The 15,776-nt window shown below is 38.0% G+C and overlaps 2 protein-coding genes across 5 annotated transcripts in view; both read left to right on the plus strand.

Moving 5' to 3' along the window:
* The window catches only part of LOC107097686 (MAX gene-associated protein-like), a 31,975-nt gene extending 27,949 nt beyond the window's left edge, over window positions 1-4,026 (plus strand). For all 4 annotated transcript variants that reach the window (XM_015394937.1, XM_015394960.1, XM_015394952.1 and 1 more), the window contains 3 exons: window positions 975-1,086; window positions 1,184-1,774; window positions 2,569-4,026. In XM_015394937.1, the coding sequence (XP_015250423.1) occupies window positions 975-1,086; window positions 1,184-1,774; window positions 2,569-3,377 (1,512 nt within the window). In that variant the 3' untranslated portion in view covers window positions 3,378-4,026. The remainder of the gene's footprint in view (window positions 1-974; window positions 1,087-1,183; window positions 1,775-2,568) is intronic.
* Window positions 4,027-6,199: 2,173 nt separating this feature from the next.
* LOC107097390 (mitogen-activated protein kinase-binding protein 1-like) overlaps window positions 6,200-15,776 on the plus strand; it is a 29,105-nt gene continuing 19,528 nt past the window's right edge. Inside the window, exons 1-5 of the mRNA XM_015394526.1 lie at window positions 6,200-6,307; window positions 8,442-8,533; window positions 12,467-12,529; window positions 12,635-12,692; window positions 13,787-13,957. Of these exons, the coding sequence (XP_015250012.1) occupies window positions 6,206-6,307; window positions 8,442-8,533; window positions 12,467-12,529; window positions 12,635-12,692; window positions 13,787-13,957 (486 nt within the window). The 5' untranslated portion in view covers window positions 6,200-6,205. The remainder of the gene's footprint in view (window positions 6,308-8,441; window positions 8,534-12,466; window positions 12,530-12,634; window positions 12,693-13,786; window positions 13,958-15,776) is intronic.

Below are 15,776 nucleotides of genomic sequence, written 5' to 3' on the forward strand. Positions count from 1 at the left end.
GTTTATTTTAGAAATCCACTGCCATTAGCCAATGGAAAAATAAGGCCAACACTTGCTTTTGCTATTATATCTAATTATTTGTGATTAATAGATTATTGAAATAATCGTCAACTAATTTAGTAATTGATTAATTGTTAACTGGAGTTTAGAGACTGTAAAACATGCCTTTGGGTGACAGATCAACCAACCCTTTAACATTAATTATACCAAAATGAAAAAGAAAAAGTATAACATTTTGCATTTAAGGTAAAAGCTTATTCTTCTGTTAATATGCTGAATCCAGAACTCTTTAAGTGGAAAGATTTTAGTTTGACCTGGTGTGATTTTGTAACAAATCTTATTTAAGGAACCTTTGGTAATCTGATTATTAATCGATTAGTCGAAAAAATAATTAACAGATGAATCGATTTGCAAAATAACCATTAGTTGCAGCCCTTATCTATATAAAAGAAGAAAACTGGCTCTTCTTTTTGTAAGAAAGAGCCATTGTCGAGTGTCTAAAGATTTCCCCGCAATAGAGCATTAATTAATTTATCAACTGGATTAACTGAAGTTCCTGTGGACAGTTTTGTGCTGAAAATCAAGCTCTTTATTAACATGTGTAGTGATGAAGTCCTATTTTCAGTGGGTGTGGGGCTTAGATTGCTGTACCATCTCTCCAGATAACTATAAAAAAGATTACAAGTATTTTTTTTATGATCACTTCTATGGTTCTTTTTTTTTTTTAAACCATGCTTTTTTAGCTTCTACAATGGTGCATCATTTAAACTTCCAGTGAAAACACTTAAAGGTTTGTGGTTTTAGTTCTGATTAGATATAGAAGTTCATGAGGGGTGCTGTTTTTTTAAAGGGCATTTTAAACGCCTGTATTGATTTAAGAGATGTCAATGGGTTTAGCTAGTTACAGCTTTTTTTTTTAGCATATTTAATATTTGAATGCATATATTATCCCTTTTTCTTTATAATGTTTCCAGGCTCTGAAAGAAATTAAAAACCTGCTCAAGGCGTCCAGGTGTCTTGAGACGGAGAGACGGAGGCTCACTCGGGACCAGTCTGTCCTGTTAAAGAGGCTCTCTGTGTTGGCTGGTAAATAGTTTGTTTGATCAACAGATTTCATCTTTGTCTCAGAGTGGGAGATGCAGCCGCTCACGGTGTTTGTTGTTCTTCAATCATTCGTGTTTAGGGAAGCCCGAGAACCTGATTCAGAAAAAGCTGAAGGAGATCTTTGAGCGGCAGAAACAGCGCGAGAGGAATATGAAATGGAAGCCTTTCTTTTCTCATCTGCTGCAGAGCAAAGCTGCTCTTCTTCAAGCCACTGCTTCTTCTCCTGATTCCGAGTCGTCCTCTCCTCCGCAGCATGACCTCAGCCCCGAGGTTCAAACCAACCAGTCGGACACTGCAAAAAAAACCTTTCAGATGTTACTCTCTATGTTTCATTCTTCAAAAAAGATGGAAAAGACCCCAGAGCAGCTGGCTGGGGACAAACGTTTGCAATCTCAACCTAAAGTCTTGCAGACTGGGGTTCAGCGGAAAAAACCCGGAGCTTCAAAACATCCACCTTCACAGCTAGATGGGAACCAGAAATCTTCTGGAAACTCGGGGCAGAGCACTGGGGCTGCTTCTGGAACAACGGACCAACAGTTGTTGGATACAAACAATCCTGGATCATCAGGAGTTGTAAAAAGAACCATAGTCGTCCCTTCAAGGCCGTTTGCAGTTCCTCTGATTCGATCTAAAACTGGCAGACTCATACTCCCCTCCTCCCTGAAACCACGTAAGCTAACAATAACCTTTTGATCTATAAGTTTGCCTCTCAGTGTTACATTAATGTCACAGTCAATTCAAGCAACTATTTGCATTTACCAGCCATGTATTAGTTCTACCTTGCTCCGGTAGGTCCCTTTATGCTACCAGAACTGCCCTACTATCCATGTCACAGTTTTAACACGGTCTCAGAATTGCTCTGTAGACTTTAACGTCCATTTTTACTTGATAACGTCACACAGCTGCTGCAGACTCTTTGGTTTCACCTCATCCCAAAAGACAGTGAGACTAAACCAGTAGAGGTGATGTTTAGTTTCTGACCCTGTCATCAGACCTTTTGTTGGGTTTTAGTGAGCAGGGATGAGGGTACCCCAGATTCCAGTTTTTAGATGACAGAAAGATCCGGTTAGTTCTGTGGATGTGGTCCGTCAGCTTGCTGCTCAATCATTCTGCATACTTTGGTTGTAACAAGAAACTGTTAAAGCTTCTGTTCCCTTTTATAATCCCCATCCAGTTGACCCATTATTCTCTGACACAAGGCCTATTTTAATCAGCCAATTGATGCCGAATTTATTTATTTTTTGTAAAGCCAAATGGTTCTTTGTATTTCTAAAATAAAATGGATTTGTGGTTTAATCAGTAATTACTGATAAATACCCAAACACATGAAAACATTAGGCGTACTTACCGTTCCCTTAAACTTTCTATTTTTGTTTGAAAGCCCATTTAAAAATAAACATCTCAATTCCTCACTGTGATAAGTTTAGCTTTGATTGTTTGATAACTTGTTCTATCTCCTCACAGTGGGGAATGGTGGTTACACTCTGATGCTGATGCGGTCCAAGAGGGCGATACCGGCGTACCAGCCCAGCTCTTCAGCGACTGCAGAACCTTTGAGACCGAACCCTTCCAAGAGATCAGAGAACTCCACCTCTTCTTCTAAGCAGCCTCAGGAAGCCAGAAGTGTGACGATGGACGAATCTGAACCTTCGGATTCCCTTCCAAAGAGTTCAGGTGTTACACCTTTAGTCAACCTACTAGGCCCTCAGGAGAACCAAGAAGGGTCCCTTCCCTTCCTGATAAATGCTTCAACGGTTGGCCTGTGTTTGAAACCTGTAGGTCAGGTTCCTCCTGCTACTGAACCACAGCAGAATTCCAGCCCTCTGTTTGTCAGCTTCCAAAGCGGCGGCCCTTCGGATAGCCAGACTGACATAGAACAGACCAGGGTGAGTGCCGCTGGGATACAGCAGGTATCCGAGCTGGAACAAAACGCTTTCACTGTGAAGGACATTAGAAACGGGGTACTGGACGCCTCAGGAGAGCCGAGGGGAGTCGGAGACAAACCCGTCCTGGTCAAACGAGGCAGAGGACGACCTAGTGGGAAGAAAACAGCACAAGGTCGAGCTTTGGCTGTAAAGCGAGCACGAAGTCCAGACTCCCTCGTCAAATTTTCTATCTCCAGTTCAACAAACTCACAAGGGGCCGCGTTAACCTCCAGGCCGTTAACACGTGGCTCTCTGGGAAAGGACTTCCCCAGCGAAAAGAAACGCTCCTGGAAAGATTTGGAAAAGGAACTGGAACCAGAACTGGAACCGGAGCTGGAGTTTATGTAGTTTCAGGGTTTAAATGGACCTTCTCAGTTTGGTGCCTCGCAGCTCTCTGTTCAAACCGGAAGTTTGCCTCCTTCTGTTGTTAACTGGTGTCAGCATTAAATAAAAGTTTCACCACGCGTGCCTGTTTAAATAATGAATAAATAAACCATCAGGGCCTTTCTTTGCCACTATACACTGCTGCTGCTGCTGTCTTTCGATGTTTTTTTAGATACGGTCATGAACTGCTATCAAACTGTAGAGTAGAGCTGAACACCAAGAAAATTACTGACCTGCTGAATGTAGAAGCAAAGTGTCAGCTTTACATCAGAACGCTTTCTAAGATAAAATTATTGTGACTTAACCCTTTTTTTTTATGGATTACTAACTTAATTATGCTTTACATAAACTTGTCTGTTAGGGTTTTCAGAGTGTTCTAAACTTCAGAAGGGACAGTACTACCCAACTATTTTTATCGTCACAAGAAAATATTTTTTTAGTTGCACTTTATGTTTCCTGTAGAACTAAAACAATAAGATGTTTATTTCTCTATTCTGTATGAATTTAATCTGTTAGAAATAGCCTCTGTGAATATTTTGTTCACTTTTGTTGTTTTTTTAATGGAAAACTTTGGTTATGCTTATTTTGAAACACTGGTTGTTAATTTGATTAATAAAATATTTGGTCTTGAAATGGAAGTTTTTTAATTTTATGTTGGAAAGCAGTTTGCCATATAAAGGAGCATGCTTTTTGAAGTTCTTCAGAAAGGACAACCACAATTGGAAGGATTTTATTTTACAGAAAAATTAGATATTGTAAAGTCTCTAAAAAAAAAAACATAAATTCTAAGGTATTTATTCTGCAGTTCAGCTGAAAAATTGTTCTCTCATGTAATGGGTTCCTTTTTTTTGTCTCCCCTTCGAGATTCTGACTGAGGAATGTTCAAGATCTCCGTCTTAGTCAGTTCTGGGTCTTTCCTAAGTTCTTATTGGATGTTCCAGGAAAAGGAGGCCTCCAGTGGACTTTGCTGGTCAGATACCAGAACCACTTTAACTGCCTCATTTTAAAGAGAATAAGCAGAAGTTTTTACTTCAAGCTCACCCTGCTAATGGAGCCTCTCAACTAATCTTAACTGATTTCAGTCAGAATATAGAGGTGCAGGTAAACCCATATTTGCTCTTACTTCAGCAGATCAAAGCAGCGCCAGCTTTGCTTCAAATGAAGCCTTCATCTCCTGCTCTTTGCTGCCATCGCTTGTGAACAGACGCCTCGATACATAAACCTGAAGATTTTGATAGAATATCATCTTAACAGGCAATGATGAGATCCTGAGGTTCACAAACCAGACATCTACCTCTGCTACGCCATTAGATTCTGTCCACACACAAAGCAAAGTAAAACTACATGAAGCAATGTGGATTTAAGAGCATATCTGGGTTCATTAAGATGCAGAGAAATAAAATATGCCTGGCTATACCTCTCTAGCAGAGTGTTGTCTGCTTTGATGAACATCTGAAGAAATATAACCCCAGAGTATGATCCCTCCACCACCATGTTTTACAACAATGCTTTTTATTTAGTGATTGTTCAGTAATTGTCCAGCATTAGAGCTCAATGTTCCAATCCCAAAATTGATCCAATCTAAAGCCTATTCTGCCATAAGCCTTGACAGTATTTTCAGTGAAGCAGATCAGATGGCAAAAATGACCACTCAGTGAGGAGGAATGTTCTCAGAAAACGTGGAAATATTGCAGCACCTGAACATCAGATATGAAGCTTCAGCACATAAGGAACGACCAAAGAGACCAGAGTCAAAAGCATTTCAACCTGTGGGAGGGAGAGGCTGATATTGTTGGAGGATGTTTGATAGATTACAGTCACACAGCAGCTAAAAAAAAAAAAAAAAAACATAAACTAAACAAAAAATAATTTAAAAATGTTTGAAAGCTTCCCAAATTAGACACAGGAACTTTAAATCTTTTCAAAATATTTTATTATTCAGCAAATAAAAATTTATCTTGACTTAAAACTGGAAAAATATCTCACAATAAGAAATTTTTTTTTTTAAACAAGTAAGTCCAAATTTATGTTTTTACTGGTATATTTTTTATGTTAAGAAATATATATAAAAAACAAATCTGCTTCCCTTTTCAAATGTTTGGTATCCTTGAAGGACTAAATGATTTCAGTTGAGAAAAATGGAGCATCTAGTTGTTCTCTGCATTAATTGCTTTTAACCTTTAATGCCCCCTCATTCTATAGAGAAAGGAAAACAGTGTTTGATTTCTGGAGAAAGTGCAAATTATCTTGAACCAGAAAAACAGTAAACTATTAAAACTTTACCAATCCTAAATGAGGATGGAAGGCAAAAGCATCAAAAAGGGGAGAACATCCTTTGATTAGGTCCAAGTTGAAGAGTGAATCATAACAGCCATTCTAAAAATTCTAAATAGGACCCTGAATTACTTATCCATCAGGAGCCGACTGATGTGTGCGATTATGGAGCCTTTTAGTCTCCAACAGCAGCCTGGAGCACAAACATCCGCCAATCAGATGCCGGGCTGGCTCCCTATTCCTCTGTAATCCCATTAAACCAACAGAAGTCCAACAAAGGGAATCATTGATGTAATCATGGGACTTGCAGTTCACATTAAAGCCATTCAGTTCCGCAGGTCTGCGTTCAGACGCAGCGTATTTTGCGCAGAAGTGAGCGCTCTGGAGCAGGATAAACCCCGCAGAGATTAGGATCCACATGTCCCTGCAGCTTCAGCGCTGTCACACTTTAAGAGTTTACTCCTAGAAGAGGATCTGTCTCCTGCTCCTGGTTTTTATTACCTGAGGAAGGAATCACCATGCCTGGCGATGGGTTCACCATCACAAGCCGCATCAGGAATTTACTGCGCACTCCATCAATGAAGAACAAGAAGAAATGCAAGGAAAACCTCTCCAGCAAGGTAGGAACTCACCCAAAGTTCCTCCTAGAACTCGATTTGTAGCTGACTTTGGTGTGAACAGCATCCAGGTGTATAGCGCATCAGTGAAAGACTTTAAACATCTAAATTTCAAGCAAAGAGTACACTGCAAAAACTGAAGTCAGTTTTTCTTAAAATAAGTGAATTTTTTTACTGAGCAGGTAAGTGAGATACTTTGCAAATGGAATAAGAAAAATAACATTTATAATAAAGAAAAAAAAAATGCAGTCTCCTATTTGAAGTGCATAATATCAATCTGATTTTAAGAATAAAAATGCACCTTAAACTGGGATATTTTCTTATTTACCTACCCAAATTAAGGGTAAATACACTTATTTTAAGACATTTTCACACATTTATAGATAATTTCTGTAGTGTGTTATTGGAATCCAGGACAAGGCTTTATTACCTTTGTAACGTTCAAAAAATATGTATATTTTGATGGCATAAATGAATGTCAATGTAACAAGAAACGCCAACTTGCCCGTATAAATAAAAAAACAATTACTTCTATAAGAAATTCATGAAAAACACTCTGAGAGTAAAAGAAATGGCTCCATTTGTAAGGGGTATGCAAGTGATCAAAAATGATAACTTGCCCTATAAAGGGTTAAAACAAAGTTAAAGGGTGTTTCTGTGGAGTGCAAGATGGTCCAAAACATGACCTGGGGTCCATTTATGATCACTGAAACATAAGCAGATTGAATAAGGAGCAACACAGGTTTCATATTTTATTAATGACTTTGCTTTCAGTCTACTTGATTTTTGTTTCATTATAAGACCATAAGCATTCAGTGCTTTCTACTTCCAGGTAACCAATATCTGATCATTAAAATGAGCTCAGACCTAAAAGTCACCTGCCTGTTATTGTTTAGATTAGGCTAAAATAGCACTCAGACCAGTGGAATGAGAAAATTAAACATTTCACAATCTTCATTTTTTATTAAGAGAAACAGGAAAAACACAACATAAGTTTTGAATCTGCAAAGATCAATTTTCTTAAGAAATCAGGATGTATATGTATATTTTTTTTAATTCTTTGTAAAATAAAACCCATTTGCTTTGTTATTGAACAGGTAAAATCAAAAAGTTGACAAAAGATTTTTTTGTTTTTAAAGGAAGTTTTTGTTTTTAGATAAAAAATGTTTATATATTTTTTTTCCAACTGGCGAATACATTTGTTCCTCTACAACCTAACAGTGAGGTTTAGATATGTGTATAGTAAAACCAGAACTGGTGCTTTTTATATTTTAATATAATTTATTTAGAATGCCACATGGCACGACACATTATATATCAAGGCACTTTACAGAGTTATTTTGTAATTTGGAACTCTATTTTATTTTATAATAATATTGTTACCACCATACAAGAGATATGTAAACAAATTCATCTGCTGGTTGCTTCTTAGGACCTTAAGTCTAATTTGAAATAGGTTGAAATCTATTAATTTATCTTTGTTTTATAGACATTCAAAGCAACCAACGTTTCTAGGTTTGTGATACACTCATTTTAATTATTAATTTATTAGAAATCTGCTTTAACTTGGAGTGATCCCCAGATTAAATTCTGTTTAGGCTTGTGTAAAATGTTTGGTTGGCTTTACAGGCCAAGAACAAACAGCAGGACTATGATTATGTTGGCCCAATATTGTTCCAATCAGCTGTTTAATCTGTTAATATGAAAGCATGTTTGTTAACAGGACACCATAAACCCATTTGCTTTAACTTAACCCTTCAACAGTACTTTTAAATCACTCTTTGTATGTGATGAAAAAAGTGAGTTGAAAATACAAAGATGAAGAGCAGCTCATAGTTCAACATTCAAGAAGTACTGAAGGACATTATAGAAAAAAAAAACATTTCCTTTAAAGGGCCTTAAAAAGGGCTTAAGCCAGAAAAATTATTTTCCTCTTAAATTTTCAATATTGTTTATATGTAAGTTCGGTTTTTTATGTTTTATTGTTGTGCATCTCCATGTTGTCTGATGTATCTTAGTTCCATTGCATCCCATCTTGTCACTGCTTTGCATTACATCCACTGAACCTGATGCTTAGATATGCAACTATTGGCTTCCATCTGTCTATCCATTTAAAAAAGAGTAATTTGCTCTACAGGTGACTTTGGAGAAGGTGCTGGGGATCACCACTTCAGGAAACAGTGGATTGACCTGCGATCCCCGATCTGGACTTGTGGCGTATCCTGCAGGGTGAGACAATTATCCTAACATCTGCTCTTTGACTTATCAGCAGCAGACATGGTTGCTTATCATATCTACCTCTGGCAGACGTTTAGTGTGCACTTTTCTGTGATCAGGTATTATCTTCAAATTATCTGAGGGGATCTTAGGAAGAGGAAGGCCCATTGGACTCCCTCAATCAGAGAAAGTCCAAATCGTATTCATGGCTTCCTTAGGGACATCCTTTATGTCTCTGTGAGATAAACAGCTGAAGTTCTCTTTTCGGTTAAGGTCCAGGTTTTGGACTGGAATGTTAACATTGGTCTGGTTCTGAAACGCTACCCACCTCTTAACATGCTGCCTTCTTTTCAAAGAGTGTCATCATAGCTCAAAGCATTCTATGAGCATTATTAAAACTTGAGACTAATGTGATAATAATTCCCCTACCATGACACTTGTGTGATCATGCTTCAGAATGTAGTGTAGATTATGTTTAGTGTCTGAGTCTCATCTGATAAACTGCAAGAGGTCACTATTGCCTTGATCATCTAACTAAATGTTTTACTATTTCTCTTTAGGTCAGTTAGTATAGTATATTATTTGGGAACATTAAAGAAAAACATAATTTTTCTGACAACAGGACTTTATCCTTAGAATTTGACCTTATTAGACCTCCATTTCTAAAACCTGGAATTGGAAACTGTGGAGCTTGTTCACCCAAGTAGCTGAATGTCGACTGACTGACAATTTGGATATTCATAGATCTATATGAGATACAGCAGCATGTATAAAACTGCTCCACTGGGCCTCAATGATGCAGGATCCTGAGATGTTTTTGCAGAGCAGGTCATGTAAAGGTGTACCTCTGGTAGCTTTTTTTTTTTAAATGAGGACTAAACAGAACTTAAGGTCAAGATAAAAGAAAGCAGGAGGCATACAGGAAAAGGATGGAAAACAAACCCCAGCAAAACAATATCAGAGATATGTGGTCAGGGATAAAGAAGATCACAGGCTTCAAGCAGAAGGATGATTAGACAGGTGAAAGTCTGGATGGAGATGATGAACTGAATACATTCTTCAATAGATTCTGTTCAGGACCAAGCTCAGCATCTTCCTCTCCTGCTTCTATGAGTTTGTAATCAGCCAAATCAGAAGATGGTTCTGCTCTCTCCACCTTTCACCTGTCTATCCCTAGGAGTCAAGTGGAGAGGCAACTGGAGAGACTGAGTCATAACACCGTACTAAACTGAATAAAGGACGACCCTGATTATAGGATCACCCCCTCTTTCTAAAACCCATTTTTAGGAACAAAACAAAAAGACCAAAAAAAAAATTATTTGGTTTAAAGAAACTTTTTTATATTGAAGTGCTCACAATTTCATTGAAATAATATTGCATTGAAAGATTTGTGCAATTAAACAATTAAAAAGTTTTTAAAAACACAGTAACAAAACATTTAATTGAAATCTTGCAACACTTCAACTCGAATGCAATCTGACCTTTGCTCATGGAACATCACACAAACCTGCATGAGGCTTTAACCCACAGGTCTCCTCTGTCTCGCTGCAATTGCTGTCACTCCTACTCTCACTCTGCAGCTCTGCAATTTTTTGAAAAGCTTTTCTCTTACTTATATTTGGCGCAATAACTCCGCCTCAAATGTCTGCAAACATGTCTGACTGTTGATTCACTCCGTTTTGGGCAGCGACTCTCCATTTGTACAATTCTTGTCCCATTTTCTCTGTTGTGACAGAAAGATGAGCCCAGCCACAGTGAGGTCACTGGCTTTACAAAATCAGACAACTGTTAGCCAGGATAATTGATTATACCCCGATTATAAGATGACCACACATTTTCACACCGTTTTTAACAAAAAAGACTGTCTTATATTCGGGCCAATACGGTAAGTTACCAGGTGCTGATGATGATGTCATCCCCCGAGTCCTGAAGGCCTGTGCAGAGCAGATCTGTGGGATTCAACAGCATCTCTTAAACATTAGTCTGACCCTGAAGAACGTTCTAGTGATGAGGAAGATCTCCTCCTTTGTTTCAGTACCAAAGAAGACTAAAGCCAACAGTCCTCAGTGACTATAGATCTGTTGCCCTGACATCCTACATCATAAAGGTCCTAGAGAGACTTCTGTTGGTTTGCCTCAGCAAACAAACAAGCTGCTTTCAAGACCCCCTTCAGTTTGCTTATCGCCATGGAGTTGGAGTTGATGATGTCATCATAAACCTGCTTCAACAAACCCACTGTCATTTAGACAGGGTAAACAGCACTGTGAGGATCATGTTTTCTGATTTCTCCATTGCATTTACAATTTAAACTAACTTACTTTATGAGAAACTCCAGAAGACTCAGGTAGAGGATTAATAATCACCTGGATCAAAGACTACCTGACAAAAAGACCACAGTTTGTTAGACTGAAGAGTCAGCTCTAGTAGTTAGGGACACAGGAACACCACAGAGGACAGTACTTTCTCCATTCCTTTTTACTCTGTACACCTCTGACTTCCAGTGAGACTTTGACTGAGTCATGTCATCTGCAGAAATACGCAGATAACTCTGCATCAAAGATGGATAAGAATCTGAACACAGAGAGCTTGTGAACCTCTTTTTGACATGGTGTGGAAACAATAATCTGATCCTGAATGTCAACAAAAGAAGGGAGATTATTGTAGATTTCAGAAGAAATAAGAACAAGTTGAATCCTGTTAACATCATGGGAGAAGAAGTGGACTTGATTGAGAAGTATAAATACCTTGGTGTTCAGTTGGACAACATACTAGACTGGAAATACAACTGTGAAGCCGTCTACAAGAAGGGACAGAGCAGATTATACTTCCTAAGGAAACTTAGGTCCTTCTGCGTCTGCAGCAAGATGCAATATATCTTGTATAAGTCTGTTGTGGAGATCGTGATCTCTTCTTCCATCCTCTGCTGGGGTAACAGCATTAGAGCTAATGACTTAAAAAAGCTCAGCAAGCTAATTAAGAAGGTCAGCTCTGTTCTAAGAAATCCTCTAGAAAATCTGGAGATATTTCACAAAGAAAAATTCTTCATAAAGTGAAGAACATTATGGACAACAGTGAGCCTTCTCTTCAGAAGATTGTTAAAGAACAACAGAGTGTCTTCGGTAAGAGGCTTCTCTAGATCCGGTGCAATACAGACTGATACAGAAGATCCTTCCTGCCGACAGCTATCAACACCTTACAACACCTGTTAACACAATGAGTAAAATATAACACTATGAGTTACTGCAACATTTAATTGCCCTTTGGGATTCATAAAGTATTTTGAATTGAATTGAATTTTGTGTTTTTAAATCTGCAACAAAAAATACTAATCAGTTTTATCATTAAAAACATAAAAAAAATAGTTCTGCAAAGTAATTTTAAAATCTAACACTTTGTTAGTATGAGATGTGTATGTATGTCCAGGTCTGAGCTCTTCTGTATCAATATATGTGAATAAGATTCCTGTCAGTTTAAGCATTAAACTTTCTAAATGGAGCTCAATCTGGCATTCCACCTGCTGTCCCACTTTAAATCTGTACAGGCTGTGGCAGTAGGAATGTAGTCTGCTGGCATGGCTCTCAAGAACTAGCTGTTCTGCAACAGGATGACTGCTAATCTGTGAGATTCCAATGAGCAAAGTGCAAAGAGGAAGGGCTTCTAACAGGAGGCATTGTTCTGTCTGAGTGATTTGAATATGGAAGAAGAAAAGGCATTAAAAATGTCTACTTGTCCTGCTTGTTTCCAATGTACAAAATCATCAGTGACACAGTTGGGGGTTGCACCACTAATGACTCATATCTAACAACATCAGACATTGGCTGCCTTAATTTTGGATGAATCTTGTTTTAGTATGTGTCTAAAAAAGGGTTTTATCCAGATTTTCAATTTAGTTTCCAACTCTTATGTCCTTATATTTGAGGTGTTCTTCTTCTTTTCTCTCTGAAGGTGTGTGGTGGTCTTGCTGAACCCCAAAAAGAACAGACAGCACCACATTATAAATACTTCCAGGTAAGTGTTGTCGAAATCTGAACTGCACTGATAAAAAAGGAACATAAACCATTAATATTTCACAAAACCTCAGATGATGGTAAATGCTTTGATTCACTTTTCCAGGAAAACAATCACAGCTCTATCATTTTCCCCTGATGGAAAGTACCTGGTGACTGGAGAGGTCAGTTTAAATTCCTCTTATTTACCTGAATAAATTCCTTTAACAGTAGAAATGTTGCTGCACTTTAACTTGAATCAAACAGGCTACATTTCTGCACAGAGGTAGTAGTTTTCATGTTTTATCCCTCCAAGATGGAGGGTTGTCGCTGAATACAAATTTAGTGATGTTGATCCATCTGTCTCCATGGGTATAAAGTTTGTTGTGTCTCAGTCTAACATGTCTCGTCAGTGAAGCGTTTTTACTCCAGTGTGTTGCTGTTACAACGTGGGCCTCAGCTCAATGGGCTACCTTAATCCTCCCCTGCCAACCAAAGCCGATTACAGACTTTTCTCTGCAAGTGGATGGACACGCGCTGGTTGCTATGCCTACGGAAAATCAAAGTTCAAAAGACCAAAAACGCACCAACTGTTTACACCCTTTTTAAACGTTGCACCTTTCAGTCTGAGGTACTTGGGGATGCGACCCTACAGGCCTCTTCGCTTTGGGCTTTTTAATCTGCTGTCAAGAGATTCAGAGTTTTATTTGTACCGTTTTAGCTCAAGGCTGAACAAAAGCATCACTGCTTTTTTACACAGTGTGATTCAAGTCTTTAAAAAGTTGATGTTACCCATGAGTTAATGATCTGATATCGCTCACACTCCCTCTTTTATCAAGCAGAGGCTCATTTGCATACAAGGCAAAGCTGACAGAATGCAGCCTATCTGTCTCGTCTTTCCTTGTTTTCTTTCCGTCTTTTTTGCATGCAGGACAGACTTTCTTTAGCTTAGTATCCTTCAGACTGGCAGTCCCCACACCAATTGATTGCAGCCTTAATAAAAAGGACAACACAAATACCCTGCCAACCTTTTGATCCCTTGGAGGCAAACGTGCTGGCAGTTAGAGTCAACTATTTTCAGTCAGAGGACAGGGAGGATTAGCTCTTAGAGGCACAGTTAGACTGGATGGACAGGTGAGTGATGGATTTCACAGGCAAATTTTTCTTCTTTTTTTTTCTAAAAGCAAACACACAAAAAACAGCAAAGGTATGAAATAAAGCGGTACATTAATACTTGCATACTGTCCTGTTTTCCTTTTTCTGTATTTCCTTTCATCAGAGCGGTCACTTACCAGCAGTGAGACTGTGGGATGTTGCAGAGCGAAGGCAGGTGGCCGAGCTCCAGAAGCACAAATATGGCGTCTCGTGTGTGGCCTTCTCCCACAACAACAAATACATAGTCAGTGTGGGGAACCAGCATGACATGATGGTTAACGTCTGGGCCTGGAAGGTTTGTCTCGAGCTCCTCTATGAACAGTTTCTGTCAGTCCGAACTGGTCTAATCAGAGTAAACTAAGATGCTGCTATGAGGCTGTTTTATTTACACTGTGTAAATCCAGCTGAAAAACAAATTACTATGGAGAAAAATAAAAAAAGAATAGATCAAAAAACAAAAAGAATTTATAAAGGCCAATAACCTGGAAACATATTAAAACTGAAAGCAGATAAGATTACCTTTGATTCAAATCACAGCTGAGTTTTTTTTTTTTTAATAAAATGATGACTAAATCCTTTATCTTTAGTTTTCAAGTAAAAAAGCTAACAAGTATCTGTTCATACATTCATCCAACTTGGCACAAACAAAAAGCATAACAGATCATAATGCTGCCACCACCGTGGCTCACACTATATGTGATATATGTCTTTACGGTAATGTTCTTTGTAACTTTTTTTTTTTAACCAAACATATTTTTGAAATGATGAGTAAAATGTGCAAGTGTTGTTAATTTAATCTAGGGATTCCCAAAGTAACGTGCGTGCCCCCCAGGGGTACATTAGCTGCCGCTAAGGGGGGAGCAAGACGAAACATGTAATAAGGGGCTGATAGTTACACAATTATATTTCTTTCCTCACATAATAAAGAGCAGTAAATAAACATTTCCTTTGTAAACATTTACATTCAAACTGTAACTTTAACAGAAATAGAATTTCTTCAAAGGAAAAGGTATTAAATTAGAGGATGTTCTTTTTATAAGTTTCATTTTAAGATGCATAATGGAAGAAGTTTTTCTTCTAAGCATTGTAGTACATTGCTAGTATGTTTCCAAGCAAACAGCACTGTGACTCTGAACCCTATTCTGATCCCACATCATGGCCACACTGCTGCTGCTAGGAAAATTAAAGGTAGGCGCGATATCTTGAATATGCTCAAGCAGAGAGCTGTAATATGTTTCATGGGAGCAGCTATTTAAAAGATGGAGTTTTTGCCCATATTCAGGAGCCGGGAAACCAGCAACAGGTGGAGGCGGGGGATGAGGGGTACTGAGATAATAACTTTCCTACTGTTATTGTTACTATGGTACATACATCTCTATCAAAGGTCTTTCAGTCGTTATTGGAAAAAAATCAAACTCAGCTTCTTATGATTTTTATTTTACAGCGTTAATAAATTGTGAGTCAGATGTAGATTGAGAAGCAGGTACATGAAATAAACATAGGGAGAACAGTTAGATTAACTGTTTTTTGTAGAGTTTGACTGATCAGAGTCTGTCTCTTGTTCTCCTGAAAGTAAATCCTTAAAATCCTGTTGCGGATCTTTGCAATTTAATTCCAATTCAGTTCTAATCGATTTCCATACTATTTGTTATGATAAGTGGGTGAAGTTATTTTAACTGCAGTTTTTTTGCCTTTAAAATGGCTATAAAAAATATTTGATTTGTTTAGAAAGCATTTTCTATTTTTGAATATGTGGGGAAATGGGGTTGCGTCAACCTAGCTGGGACTGAGAAGGAGGTGTGCAGCCAAAATAGGTGTCGGAACCACTGCTTTAATCTATAAAAAAACAAAAACAAAACATAAAAAAACACAATAAACTCTTTGTCTTGCAAAGTGCATTTGTTCTATATCGGCACAATAGAAAAAAGCCAGATTATATTTAATCAACCATAAACTTTATGTTGATGAAAAAGTTACTGATCCAAACTCTGTTTAAAATAAATGTAGAAAAATAAGTTGTAAACTAAGGTCCTCTCATAAACTTTACAGCACTCTTCAAAGGTAAATTAACAACTGCAAAAGCATACATTTTATATTCCAGCACAAATCTGTGA

Source organism: Cyprinodon variegatus, unplaced genomic scaffold (assembly GCF_000732505.1).
Source record: "Cyprinodon variegatus isolate N-32 unplaced genomic scaffold, C_variegatus-1.0 Scaffold25, whole genome shotgun sequence".
NCBI lineage: Eukaryota > Metazoa > Chordata > Actinopteri > Cyprinodontiformes > Cyprinodontidae > Cyprinodon > Cyprinodon variegatus.